We start from the raw sequence: 15,500 nt of genomic DNA, 5'->3' as shown, positions 1-15,500 counted from the left end.
CTAAAAAATGACACACTTCATCCTGCTCATAGAATTTATTATAACAGGTGATTACAAATGGGTGAGCTGAATAATAAAATCATGAGTTGGTCCGACATCCATATGTACAGGACATATGTAGAAACTGGCACATTTTACTTCTCTACCACAGTACGGATTATAAATTTATGTGTGTAAAAGCAAAATAAATAGTTTCTGTCATTGAGCCAAGCATTATATACACTTTGAAGGCGTTTGTATTTTTGCAGATACATTGAATATTTTACCTAAAATGAAATTTGGTGGTCAGATTTTAGATGGTATCATAATCTTTAACATTCATAATATAAACCAGATAAAAATTACATTCTATTCTAAGTTCATTTCTCTAATTTTGTTCAAACTGGGTACATGTTGGAAACTCATTGTCAATAGTACATAGGAAGGAAAGTCACGCTGTACAATTATAGGCCCCTAACAAGCTCTCCAGAAATACTCACTCTCTTCATCTCTGCCTTCATGTTCTCATCATCACAGAGTAGGTATGAAACTCAGATGTGCAGGAAATGTAATTATTGTGCCATAACCAAAACTAATTTCCTTTCCAAGGCACATTCTTCTAAATGATTTAGTCAACTCAGAGTGTCTTCTAGACATTTTCCTGGGTCATTTCTAGTTCTGGAGGGCTATGTACAGCCTAAGCATTTATTGCAGCCAGGTAGAGCATCCATTTATACAGTATTTCAATAAATATTTGGTGGGCACTAGTACTATGAGCCAAATACTAATCTTGGTCTAGGGATACAGTACTAAACAAAAACAGAAGAAATCCTGGTGCTTAAGATGTTTACATTCTACTGGAAAAAGATAATAAAGCAGATAAGCAGGGTAGAAAGTTGTCTGGCTCTTGTCATCTGTCTAAACTGATCTTCATTCTCTTCTGGTTTTCTGTCATCATCCCCAACTTCCAGTCCCAGATCTGGTTTCAGTCACTGTTGAGGCAGAATTCTGTGAGGCTATCTTATGTCACCTTTACCTAGATCTGCCATGCAGGAATTTCTATCTTTCTATTTCTGATATATTGAACATGAGGAACTCTGGAATCCTGCTATATCCTTGGGTTTCCCCCCAAGAAGAATCGGAGTCCTTCTGATCTCAGAATCCTCAAACCTTCTAAGAGCCTGTATTTTCAGGGAACGAGGTAGGAAGGACTTGGTAGTGGACCACTTCTGTGGGACCTCACCAAAGTCTCAGCTCTCTTCTCCCTCACTCTCCTTCTTCCAGTCCAAAGAATCTCTCTCTTGTCTGGCAGCAGAGTAACCTGGCTCTTCATCTACCTTCCAATCCACTCATTAGGCCATGGCTGCAACTCCGAATCCTTGGGCGCAACTCAAAGATACAGTCCTGGGTGGCTCAGATGTTAAGCATCTGCCTTCAGCTCAGGTCATGGTCCCAGGGTCCTGGGATCAAGCCCCGCATCGGGCTCCCTGCTCAGCAGGAAGTCTGCTTCTCCCTCTCCCACTCCCCCTGCTTGTGTTCCTGCTCTTCCTGTCTCTCTCTCTGTCAAATAAATAAAATCTTTAAAAAAAAAAAAAGATACAGTCCTTGGAATTCACATGCCCTGTCTTGCAAAACCCCAAAGCATGTTCTCTGCTTTTCTACTGCATCATCCCTTCACTGTGCTCAAAATGCTGCTAGTCAGCAGCATTGGGGAATCTTGGGGGAAAGGTAAGAAGAACAAGGAAGGGTGGGGAAGAAATCTCAGTTATTATATATTATCCCACCTCATCTCAAATGATAGTTTGACTTTCCCAGAATGTCCATTCTTTCGTTTTAATCTGGGAGCCCAAACCACATTTTAGATGTCATTCAGTTTGCCATCTAATAGAAGAACTTGACCATCACTGAACACGTCCTGATGGTGGACTCATGGCTCTTTTACGTCCAAATACTTAATGACCTTGACAGATGCTCATAGTATTTTTCTGGTACACATACTGAAACATCAAAACCAAACATTAATAGCAGTGATATCTAAGTGGTGGAATTATGAGGGATTTTCATTTTCTATTTCAACTTGTCCGCATTTTCCTAAATTTTCTGTAATAAGTATGAATATTTTGAAGAAGCTTCGTCTGTTTTCACAACTTGAATTCTCCATGTGGAGGTGAAGTTGGTCTCTGGGCTAATTCCAGAAACTGGATTTCCAAGAGGAAAGTCGACTTTTTCTTCCATATCATGGCTTTCTCTGCACTCAGTCATCACAACTTCACTAACTATTCTCTTTTCCAAATCGAACACCTTCAGTATCTGCACTCCACCGCTGATGAACATGTCACTGTGCTGGGCATGGTCACCTTGGTGCTCTCTGATTGTGCAGTGTCTCTCCTAAAGTCAAGTCTCTACAAAAAGTACCTAAAACTTACTTTTTTCTCAGAAAGTAAAATTAAGCATGGAAGATTGAATGATGATGCCCGAATGGCAACTCATTCTCTTTCAAGCTATTCTGGGATCTTTGAAGTAAGGAGACAATTTTCAAGAAAACTACTGAAGGTTTGACACAGATGCCCTTAGTGGGAAGTAAAATAGCTTTTCTCCTCACCTATGTGAAAAGGAAAACTAAAAGACTGATGAATTCTGACTTGGCATATTGATAGCATTCCTTTTAGTTGTGTCTAACATCACAAGGCAAATATTTAAGTTCTGTATTTTCCACTAATTTTTCATAATTAGGTGACTTATTCTGGTCAGCCTAATTAATGCTGGTCCATGCACAACCTCCAATATTCTGAATATGTTTCTATGACACACTAGTTTCCTTAACTGTCTTATTGGACAAATTCATGTAGAGAATAATGATGATCTTACCATGTTTTCCTTTCTAAAGATAATCCCAACATGTAATATATTTGCTAGCCTTTCACCTCAAATCAGTCTTCCTAGCTACCATTATCAGTAGCTGCTGGTAAATCAGCAGAGCTCAGGGGGCATAAAAATTAAGACTTCTTTTACTGCTGACATGGTCAAATGTGGATGGGCAAAACCATTTTAAAAGCACCTAAGGGAAACCATACCTGAAATTCTCAACCTTTTTTGCCAATAGTGTTTTTCCATTCACAATGAGAAACAAGTGTTTTCAAAAGTTTAAAACACTGTGTGAATCTGGAGAAAAAAGTAATACAAATTATTTTGGTTTTTCTTCCACCTAAAACACCCTTCTCAACTCTATAAATACATCCTTGGATGTGAATTAGGTGATTAAAAAAAAATCATAATATGTTTCACAAGACTTCTTGCTGACTGTAACTCCCTTCTCTCCCCCAGTCTTCCCCAGGCCCCAGGCCTCACCATTAAGAAACCCCTTGATTTCAAACTTAAAATTCTTGACTCTCAATTATTTGTGGAAAGACTACCCATATCCCAAATCTGCATTTTAATCTATGCTCTTCCACTTCTTACATGGCTTTGGTCAAATTATTCAATCTTTATCAGTCTCATTCTTTTCATCTGAGAATTTTATTTCACATCTGAAAAAGAAAAAAAAATAGGAGGAATATCCCTAATTTATAATAAAGTTAAAATGATTTAAGCAGCAAAGTGCTCATTCAGAATATACACAGAGATCATCAGCAAAGTAGGATATTCCAGGTATGTGTGTCTGTGACTATAGAGAACTGCCCTCAAAATGTAACATCAAAAATCAATGGAGAATAGGCAATTTATGCAACCAAATATTATTGGGGAAATTAGCTAGCTTTTACAAAAAAAAATAAATTTAGATTACCATCACATTTCACATACAAAAATATATTTAAGACGAATTAGAGGGTATATTGAAAAATAAAAGTATTTTTAAAACTAGGAGAAAACATTCACAGTATTTATCTGATCTCTTTAAATGGGTGAATTTTATAATAACAAAAACAATGATAGAAATTCCAAAAGAAATAGTACTAGGATTGCAAATATAAAAATGTAAATAAATAAAATGAAAGAACCAAAGAATTGGGAGAATAGAAGTACAACAAAAATCATGAAATATCGAGCTTCTTAATACATAAAAATCTTACAAATCTATATATACAAGTATGTTCATTGTGGCATTGTCTCTAATGGCAAAGAATTGGAAGCAACCTAAAAGCCAACCAGCAGGGGAATAGTTAAATAAATTAAGGTATTTCCATACTATGAAATGTAACAACTTTTAAAAAAGGATGGGGTATTTTTATATATACTGACTTGGAAAGATGCCCATGATACATAGTTAAGGGGGAGAAAGCAAATTATAACATATTATGTATTTTTTTATCTCATTCTTTTTAAAAAGAAAAATACATATATATAAAGATAGATGCATAGATGATAGATAGATAGATAGATAGATAGATAGATAGATAGATAGATGATAGATAGAAAAACATTCATTTATTAATTATAGTTACCAATAAGGAGTTTGACTAGAAAACAGGAGGTTTTTTACTTTTTATCCTAGATATTCCTGATTAGGACTTTTTTTTCAAAGACTATGCATTAGTTTTGTCATACAAGATAAGTAAAATGTATTAAACTAACAAACAAACAAAATTACATGCTCTTAATAAGAAAGGGAACAGGAGATACAAAGAGCTATTCGCAGAAGAGAGCATCCACCACATGGCTGTTTGTTTTTTCTTTAACTTTGCACACATTTCCTAAATTCAAAGAATCATAAGTTCAAAGAATGACAGACCATTGAAAAATACCTATCAATTGGCAACTATTTTAAAAAGAGTAGTACCTGATGATGATGATATTAACAGGACTAGTACGCCCTCCCACATGTTATCATATTTTAAGAAAAGAAGAGCTATAACTTAATGATCTAGTGTGAGTCCTCAAAGTGTGGTCCCTGGAAGAGCAACATCATCATCTGGGAACTTGTAAGGAATGCAAATTCCCAATCCCTCCCCACACTTGGTGAATCAGAAATCTGGAGGTGGAGCTCAGCCATCTGTGTTTTAGCATGGCTTCCAAATTAATCCCACGAATGGTAAAGTTTGAGAACCCTTGTATCTCGTTGTTACATTTCTACTATTTTACTGTAAGGCAGGGTTTCTCAACAGCAGGACTATTGATATTTTGGGCTGGAAAATTTTTTGTGATGAAGGGCTATCCTATGCATTGTAGAATGTTTAAGAACATCCTTTGCCTCTACCCACTAGATGCCAGTAGCAACTCCCCACCCAGTCATGACAATCAAAAATGTCTGAAACATTGCCAAGTGTTGGGGGTGGGAATGGGGTGGGGGTCAAAATTTCCCCTAGTTAGGAACCACTGCCTAAAGAAATACTCCAAAATGTGGAGGAAGAATACATGGAAAGATGTTTTTATATATCCCTTTCACTTATACCAAGAAATCCTTGGGTATAGGGTACAAGCCATTCTGTCCCATATAAGGTAATGAGGAAATAATATGTATTACATATGTAAGACATGAGAATTGCTCATGATCAAAGTGAAAAATGCTGGGTACAAGTTATATAAAAAGGATTTTCTCAAATACCTATGAAGATACATTGTTTATACTTCCTATCACCCAAATGTTGGCAGTGTCATTCTCCTGCTCAAAACCCCAGAATGGATTCCCACACTCTTGGAATTAGATCCTGAACTTTTACCAAGGCCCATGAGACTCTCCATAGCATCTCCCACCTCCATTGCCTTACTCCCCAGTCTTCAGCCACATTATCCCCTTCTCTATTTCTAGAACCACCAAGCACAACCTCACCACTGAGGCTTTGTACCTACTATTCCCTACCCGGGATTCTCCCTCCAATGGTATGTGCAACTAAGCAGGTCCCCGCTCAAATGTCCCTTCCTTCAAGGGCGCTTCATGAGTACCCTGTCTACTATGTGTCACATTTCCCACTACTCTCTGCTCATTAGAATTATCTGAGGGCTACATTATCTGCAGGCAGGCAGGCCCCACCCATATTAAGTAAACAGGAATCTCTGGAGGTGATTCAAGTTTATAAACTTGAATTTTACTTAACACAGTATTAGAATTGCTTTTACAGTGAATGTATATCAAGTGCTATTTCATGAACGAATTTTAAAAATCATAATTATTTTTGTCAGGCTATTTTAATCTAAGCAGTATTAATAAATAGCCATTTTCAAAAGAGTGCAGTTTGGGGTCTTTTTCCTATTAGTCAAGCATTCACAGTCACTAAACTTTGAGCTCTTCATGTTGCTTAGAATCTTTGCTGTAAGGAATTCTGGGAATAAATTAATGGTAATTATTTAGTCTGGGTGACTAGGATTTTTTAAAAGGTTGCTGGGATCAGTGAAAGAACTACTTCTCAGTTTTTCTTGTACTTCAGTGGCTAAAATCACATTGTATACTGATTGGTGTACTATCTGTTGTCTGGTTCTCCCACTAGAATATAAGCTTCATATGGGCAGGGATTTTGTCTATTTTACTCATTGCACTACCCTTAACATCCAAAACAGTGTCCAATACCTGGTAGGCACTCAATAGATTTTTATGAATGAATAATAGTTACATTGAGTTACTGATTATGGTTACTAGTGGGTTTTTTCTTTATTATACTTTCCTAAACTTTTCAAATTCTAATAGAATATGTTACTTTATAATCAGATTTTTAAATCCACCATTGAAAATTGTGATATATTTGAAGCACAGTGGTTAGCATGTAATAGATATTCAACAAATAGTAATTACCATTAGTGTTCCTTTTTGATATTATCTATTATGCAAGGGCTTTGGCTATAATATTTTATCTATGGTGTTATTACCTTATAGAATACATACTCCCTTAGAAATAAGTCAGTTTGCTATGGTGTTGTTACCTTTTTTGTCTATGGTGTTGTTATCTATGGTAGTTTTACCTTATAGAATACATTTTATCCATGGTGTTGTTACCTTATAGAATACATATTCCCCTAGAAATAAGTCATTTTGAAGCCCATGGGCTATTCATTTTTTTTTTTTTTACTTTATCAAGTCCACCTGTCTTGTTAAATCTTCTGAATATTGCTTTAAAGATACTTTAGAATCTCCCTATAATGTCCAATCAATGAGTATGAAACAAGTAATTGAAAATATTTCAATCTTCTGTGCTGAAATCAGTGTAAAAAGGTATTTACTAATTGCAAAGAATAAGGCCATGTCAGCTATGAATATGCAACTGCTATATAAAACTCCTTTTCCAGAATGCACTTTGAGAGAATTACATGCACATGGTTTTAAAGATTATTTAAAAGCAAAAATGTCAGCATATAGCCATGATTCCCGTTTAAGAGGGTAGTTGTTAACTTGCTTTGGAAAATAATAATATAATATTTGGATATAAATTTGAAGACTTTATAATTAGTTTAAACCAATTGATTTGTAACTTAATGTATTAAAAATGGCTGAATTACCAATGAATGACCATGTCAACACACATTAGTGTTAAATACAAAAACATTGGTGGAAGTTCTTCTGCTTTTGCAATATTTGAAATTTTTTTCTAACATACAGCCATGACTGTAAGGGAGAAGGTTGAATTCCTGCCTAGTCCCCAGTCTTCTTAAAAAAAAAAAAAAAAGACCACAATAAACAGCAGCATACTTTGTGCACACCAAGGGTAGGCAAGCTATGGTTAGCAAGGATCCCCTCAAAATAGTTGTAGTGCATAGGAATCATAAGTCAAGCACATTAAAAATTTATTCTCTTTTTAACAGCTTCTCTTCACTCAAGTGGTCAAAGTCACACGTAACATTTCACATGCAGTGCCTACGCTGCATTTTGTAAGGCAGGTATGAGCTGATTGCAAGAAAGCATTTGCCACCGCAATTTCCCCCATTCAAGTTAAACCATCCTAAAGTTATGTGTGTTGGAAAATAACAGCATTCCAGAGATACGGAAGGGAACACTTCTACTACACCTCCAATAACTAGAGAGTTGTCCTGCAGGCAATTATGTGGCTTTCAACTTCCTTTGCAAGTCACTATGGTAACAGCAAAGCACAGAGTTAAAAAAAGTTTGCATCTGTATATTTGTTTGGAAGTGAACTATTATTAAATGTTTTGGTCTTCTTAATTCAGCATTAATTTTGAGTTTTATAGTAAAGCTCTCTTTCAGAGTCATTTGGTTGTGATTTAAAGCAACTAAGAAATTTCTTTGGGTTAGCAATTCAGCTCACTTCTGAAAAAAACGTACCCAGCAGAAGGCTGCAAAGATTTTTTTGTCTGGGGTCCAACATCTGTAGCACTGGATCATAGATTATTTCTAAAATAATCTTAAATTGATGGACCATTGCTCCTTCCATTTGGACCCAACAAAAAAGTAGCTCTGGCATTTCCTCTCCTTTTTATGCTGTAAACTGTATATCATTTTTTCGGCTCTTGCCAGAAAAATGAATTCTTACCCATTTCAAGATTTTATAAACTTGAATTTTACTTAACACAGTATTAGAATTGCTTTTACAGTGAATGTATATCAAGTGCTATTTCATGAACAAATTTTAAAAATCATAATTATTTTTGTCAGGCTATTTTAATCTAAGCAGTATTAATAAATAGCCATTTTCAAAAGAGTGCAGTTTGGGGTCTTCTTCCTATTAGTCAAGCATTCAGTCACTAAACTTTGAGCTCTTCATGTTGCTTAGAATCTTTGCTGTAAGGATTTCTGGGAATAAATTAATGGTAAGTAAACAACCATGTAGAGGAATTCCCAAATATTGTTGTAAGATCTGAATGTTTGTGCACCTCCTTACCCATCCATCAATTCACTGTACATTAATCTTTCAACCATGTCTTTGCTCTCACCTTTCTCATTCAGAAGTGTTCTTTTGCCTTTTGGTCTTTGTTTTGCCATAGAAGGGGAGTTTCTTTCATTTCGTTGCTGGAAACAGGTTAAATCGTAGCTCAAAATTTACAACACTGTCATGGAGTTTAAGGCCTAATGAAATCTAAGCCCTACCAGAGGGGTGGAACTTTCCAGAAATGACCACAATCTGACCTCTTTGAGTTAGCTACTACAGAGTTCCAAAGCCAGGTGGCATAGGAGAGTAAAATCCGTAACATTTTCAAACTTCTATAGTAGGCCTTTAGCAAAGCAAGCTTGAGCAGCAGTTCCTAATACACGCTCCTCAGGAAAGAGAATCTATGACATCCAAGTCACTAGGGAAGACATGAGTCAAACAAAGATGAGCAGGGATATTTTTCTTCAGGACTTTTCAGAGCCTTTATTAGGCTATTGTGTATTGTGAATTTCCAAGAAGAAAAAAATGGCATACAATTTTCTCCAACATTTATTTTACTCTGGAATGACTGTTTTTGTAAATCATATCACAGAAAGGGGGTTTTGCAGAATTCACTTTAGTTAAAGATATCGTTAGACCCATAGTAAAAATCTACTTGGTTACTAGTCAGATCCTCCCTTCCAAAAATATGACTCAACTGCATTTTAAGCTACTGGAAGTATAACTTATTGTTTTTGAGACTTTTCCATCTTTGGTACTAGACTGGATTTATTTTTCCATGCATGGTTTTTCTTGCCTTCACTAGCCTATGTTTCTCCTCTACATATGTTTACTGGTTCAAATCTTGAGAAATAATGGCACTTGTAATACCCAGCTGGTCCCCACAGTGGGAGTGGGAATTTTGATATTCTTTGATTTGAAGTAAAAACAAAACAAACCAACCAAACAAAAAATCTCTAATATTTAAATAATTTTTCAGGATAGTATTCTAGCTGTACTTTGAAATTATGGTTGACTCCCTATGCAGTCCTAAACAAACCACTTCACTATTTAACAGTTTATTGAGGTAGAGAATAGGTAAGTTCACATTTCAATAAGGAAGTTTATAACGGCCTTAATACATATTCCAAGACATCCTCAGTTTGGGGGACTTCTTTGCTACCCACTATTAGAAAGGAATCTAATCTAACTTAAACGTTGATATGAGAATGTATTTGCCTATCTACATGAATCATATAATTTGGTAGATGGTGATTTCTACCCCAAAATCATCTTCATTCTCAGCATCTTTTCTAACTGAAAAGTTGTTTGATATTTCAACACACCAACTACTGGTTGGTTGATATTCAGAAAAATAATTGCCAATGAAATATATATATATATATGTATATATATATATACATATATATATTTACATATATATATACACACACACACAAGCACACATTCTCTAACAGTGAATCAGAAAGCATGTATTCTATTTAATACACTTCCACATTGTCTTATTAACTTACTTTCTTAACTACATTTGATTTTTCTAAAAGTTGTTGCAAGTAACTTGATTTTCCAAAATTAGGAAAAAATTCCAAGCTGTTAAGGAAATTTAACCTGCGGTAATGTAAATATAACAAGAATACAAAAAACTATGTGTTGTTTAGTAAAATCTACTGATAACAAGGTTATTTTAAAGCACTCATAAGTTAAAGCTGGTTTTATTAAAATCAAGTAGAAAGCGGGCAGAGAAATGGACAGAAAGGATACAAGCTTGAGATGGAATGAATGCTCCACATTCACACATGCATAAAAGCACAAAATGAACATTTGTCCACAGGAAATTTAAGAAACTGATGCATTGGCACAAATCCATCACAAGAGTCTTCTTGCATAACCCACTGGCTAAGATAGAGAAATCTTTCCCCGAGGTGGATTCTGACATGCAGTTCTAGCCTCCTACTCTCAATCCTATTTAAACTCAGTCTTTGTGTCCTCTTCTAGATTTGGTCCTACTGTGGATTCAAAGACCAGGCCTTTGGCTGAGCAGGAAAAATATGAAGAACTCTGGGGAAAATTGAAAACTAGTCTCGCCCCATTTCAGCCTTCTTTCGCCTCCCTCACAGCCCATGTCTTATATGCTGTAACTTTCTGGGATGCCTTGGAAAGCTGAGCGCCCCCTCCCCTCACCCAAGTTTCTCCAGATGCTATAGACCTCTCCCAGCTTCTACCCTTGTATCCTCCTGACAGCCTCTGGACACTCTCTCTAATAGTCAGTTCTTGGGTCTCCCTTGATTTCTAGCCTCACCTGTTTGAGTTTGATGCAGTTCTGTCTCCTGACTATCCCAAATTTCACTGTTCCTGCTACTAACTGAAATTACAGCTGTTATTGACTAGGAAAATACATCTTCAGTCTTCAATTAATCTTCACATGTCCCTTTCCCTTTTCAGTCTCCCTGGACTCCAGCCCTAATCTTCCTCTACCCTGTTGGTCAAGATGCCTTATGTCAGTGATTTACCTTCACTCTTTCAATACTTTCTTGCTTCTGTTTCTACCTTCTCCATGCCCTATTACCTCTGAGCCCTGTTCTCCACTACAAAAATCTTATCAACTTAGATCTTTGCTAGCTCTGGATAAAGTTGTTAAGGCAACTTTTACCTAATATGTACTCTACTGAACAGTTACGTTTTCCTTTCATATTTGCCTTTAACGAGGTTTTGTTTTTTTTTTTTTTATTGTGATGGAGTCAATGAATATCACAAAAAAAGTCTTACTTTATTTATTTTTTTTTTTTTTAAGATTTTATTTATTTATTCATGAGAGACAGAGAGAGAGAGGCAAAGGGAGAAGCAGGCTCCCAAGGAGCAGGGAGCCCGATGTGGGACTCGATCCCAGGACCCTGGGATCATGACCTGAGCCGAAGGCAGACGCTTAACCATCTGAGCCACCCAGGCGCCCAAAAAAGTCTTACTTTAAAATCAAAAGAAAAAACTCTGTTTTTCCTTCACAGTAAATCTTACTAATGACTTTTATAATAAGGGGCCCTGGGAAAGGCTCAAGAGAGATCTTAAACTGAGGTAAACAGGTGTATTAAAGTGAAGCAAAGGCTTGCTCACTCCCTTTGTCCCCATTCCAGGGTAAGAGAATGTTTAAATCATTCTACAGGCTTTTGGTAAATGCAGTAGCAAAGTGGCAGAGTTTCTTATATTCCAAAGGAAACTTTAAACTTGAAGTTTCTGATAACTCATTGACACTCTAAAATATGAGAACCCCTTCCAGAATGTAGCCAAGTCAACTGTGCTCATAGGTGCAAGTGCTCTCCTCATAAAGCAGAAAAAAAGTGAAAAATGGGAGGCAGAATGTCTTGAATATTCAGTCCAAATTTGAAACTCATTTTGTGCACAATAAATCTATTAGAATCAGGCTGTCAATCACAATTCTGAAGTAAGGAATACAAATTCAGACCCTCTATGGAAGGATCTTATAATCTATGGAAGGTGACAGAATGAAAAACCAGCCCGGTAATTAAGGGTAGGAGTCCTAACACACACCACGGCAATGATGCTCCCAAACCAGATTCCATGGGTTTGCACCTCAGCTTCATCAGGCACTGACTTCAGGCACTTCACCTCTCTCGGCCTCAGTCTTCTCACTTGTAAAACGGGCTGAATAACAGAAGCCACCTTGTGGGATTATTATGAGGATTAAATGAGATAATACCATTGCTTAGAACAACACTTGATTTTTTTTTTTTTTATAGTGATTAGGTCAAGGGCATTTGCTGGCCATGAACTTGTGCTGGCGGGGGGGAGGGGGGTCATAAATCAATGGCTTTGGTCCTTCTCAGTCTCATTCAGGAGAGAGAAGGCATGGCGTTTTGGTCACAGAAGTGGTCCTTGAGAGATCTGGGTCCGTGAAGAGATGGAAATAAAACAAGTCTTCCTGCGCCCTCTGATAGAGGATCAGACAAAGAGTCCTCTTAAGTCCAGCATTCCAGTGTACCACAATAGGCTCTGAGATGGAGACCCCATGGCCTTGCAATAAATTCCTTTGCCTCATTATTATTCTCTACACTCATAGTTCCCTTGGGTCCAGATGTCTAGTGGAATGTAGAGTTTAGAATTCTTAGCACCCTGTCCTTCCATATGCTAATCCTGTTTCCTTAACATCACTAAAACCTCACCTTCCTAATGTTAGTATAAAATGAAGTAGACTTTAATGGTAAGAATAAGCATCATTGTTTAAAAGTCTCAGTATCTAGGATGGGGCTTTATCTTCCTTTTAAGAGTCCTGTATTGAAGCAGGAAAGGCATTACCATTAATAAAACCACATCCTAATGTTTCATTGGTATTCCAACTCCCCATAGAGTCCTCACACAAGCAAAGATGTCTTCAATTCTAATGGGACTCTTTTCCTGTGCAAATTCTACAGGATTCCATATTTTATTGCAGTATGAGCTAGATGCGATGTCCAAAATGAATGGAGACATTTAGAATTTTGCCATACACCTAAATGTCTCAGAACCAACCTTCTCTACAAAACATCTTGCAGTTAGCATTTGTCAAGAACACTTTTCTCACTCCAATCACTAAAAAGTTATTATTTTTTTTTTGGTCTATGTCAACTTTTTATCATTAACTATGCATAAACTATTCTATTTATTGTGTTTAGATTCTTATATATTTTAGGCATGTCTCACCTGTTTCTTCCATTGATTACAAACCTTTCAAAGGCCGAATCTTGTTAACTTTCCACAGTAATTTTTGCTGTTTATTTATTCATTCATTCCACATTTATTGAGCACTCAAAGTGTCCAAGTACTATGGGGACAAAAAGTTGTACAAGGCAATGAATCCTTCTCCCTAGAGTCATAGGTTCTATTTTCCTACAATGAAGCACAAATAGTAGAAGATTTCAAAACGTCATGGTAAAGTTCCTGTTTTTCTAGAACTAGAAAAATGTTTTGCCTATGTTGCATTCTCTGTTTTGCCAAAGCCCATCACTGCCCTTACTTTCTTTCTTTAAATTGAAATTGAAAACAAGAAAAAGAATTCAAGAACACGGAATTTTACAGATCAAAGCTAGCCACAATTTAACTTCCAACTCATAGACTCTCTGTCTTTCCCTCTCCCTCCAGGATCGTGGCCCGAGCCTCCAAGAACCTCATGTCCACTCAAAGCCTAGGGATTGTATTTGGACCCACCCTTCTGCGAGCTGAAGATGAAATGGGGAACCTGGCAATACATATGGTATACCAAAACCAGATAGCTGAGCTCATGCTGAGTGAGTACAATAAGATCTTCGGCTCAGAGGAAGACTGACAGACAAGACAAGTGACTGAATATGTTCACATCTGTCTCGATGCCTAATATTTTTACATTTCTGTAAACATATTTCTGAAACATTTTTTTCCTTTCAAGCGACAGATGCCTCATTTTGTGAAAACTTAATGATAATTTTGTGTGTAAGCTCCAAACATTTGAATAAAATAGTTGACAATATTTGCCTATATGTGTTCTACATTAACCCCTTCATTGCTATTCTTTCTAGCACTTCTAGGCATTCATTATACATGCTCCAGACTATAAAATAATGTGCAGAGCACAGCACATATCCAAAAGACAGTTTTAAAACTGCTCCCAGGCATTGGGCGTGTAATTGTGTGAGTGTGAGTTTTGTCAATATGGGTATGTGTGCACACAGGTGAGCCTGTTCACTGCCCTGGCGGCCTCGGGCATGTTCCCATACTCCTACTTGTACATGAGTAGAACCAAAAGAGGGAAGAAGTCAGAAATTAATCATTTTAAAATAGAACAAAAAAGATCAGGTTCTCCACTAAAATAGATATATTTCATCTTTCAGGAACATTTTTGCATGTGCAAAGAGAAAATACAGCCCAGCTATCCTCAATGCTATATGGTGAAATTTACAAATACAACATGTTGAATGGCAATTTTTCTGAAGAGAAATGACAGTTCCAAACATTTGCCACTGAAGATTTTATACACACACACACACACGTATATACACACACACTATTTGCAGTCCCATAAACATACTGTCTTATAAATTAGAAGCAAAATTAGTGTCCTAGAATTCTGATCTTTATATTATACAGGAATTGCATGACGGCTCATTTTTAATGTTAGCATCCATTTTGAATCTTCATCAAACTGTATATTTTCCTATGCCCTGGCTATGTCATTTTATGTAGAATTTTTATTATGCTTCTGAGGATGCTTTATTGGTGAATTACATTAAATCCATCTAGAAAGAACTTTTTAAAAAGCCTTTTTTTTTTTTATATATATATGCCCTAAGGATGACTTGACTAGACTTGGATTGCTTTATCCATTTGATTGTTAGTTTCAGTTGTCATGGATAAACAAAAGGATAACTGTCTAGAATACCTCAAACATGTTTTATTTTTGAAAAGTATGTTCTAGCTGAACACATCTCATACCCAGTTTTGTGAAAGTATTCTGCTGATAAAAATGTAGACTTTTGTGGGGCACCTGGGTGGCTCAGCTGGTTGGGCGACTGCCTTCGGCTCGGGTCGTGATCCTGGAGTCCCGGGATCGAGTCCCGCGTCGGGCTCCCTGCTCGGCGGGGGGTCTGCTTCTCCCTCTGACCCTCCCCCCTCTCATGTGCTCGCTCTCTCTCAAATAAATAAATAAAATCTTTAGAAAAAAAAATGTAGACTTTTGTTTGACAGCTTTTTAATCAAATTCAAAAGGAATAAATAAAATTAATCCAGTGCAATAAAGAGTAAGTCTAG

General features: G+C 36.6%; 1 protein-coding gene across 1 annotated transcript in view; it reads left to right on the top strand.

Annotated features, from left to right (window-relative positions):
• Nucleotides 1-14,223, top strand: part of ARHGAP15 (Rho GTPase activating protein 15) — a 588,861-nt gene extending 574,638 nt beyond the window's left edge. Inside the window, exon 15 of the mRNA XM_081814529.1 lies at nt 13,860-14,223. Within this exon, the coding sequence (XP_081670655.1) occupies nt 13,860-14,043 (184 nt within the window). The 3' untranslated portion in view covers nt 14,044-14,223. The remainder of the gene's footprint in view (nt 1-13,859) is intronic.
• The last annotated feature ends 1,277 nt before the right edge of the window (nt 14,224-15,500 follow it).

The sequence above is a fragment of the Leptonychotes weddellii genome, chromosome 3 (genome assembly GCF_054177405.1).
Source record: "Leptonychotes weddellii isolate Sample4059 chromosome 3, ASM5417740v2, whole genome shotgun sequence".
NCBI lineage: Eukaryota > Metazoa > Chordata > Mammalia > Carnivora > Phocidae > Leptonychotes > Leptonychotes weddellii.
The sequence above is the reverse complement of the archived record's forward strand: the minus strand, read 5'-3'. Positions and strand labels throughout refer to the sequence as shown.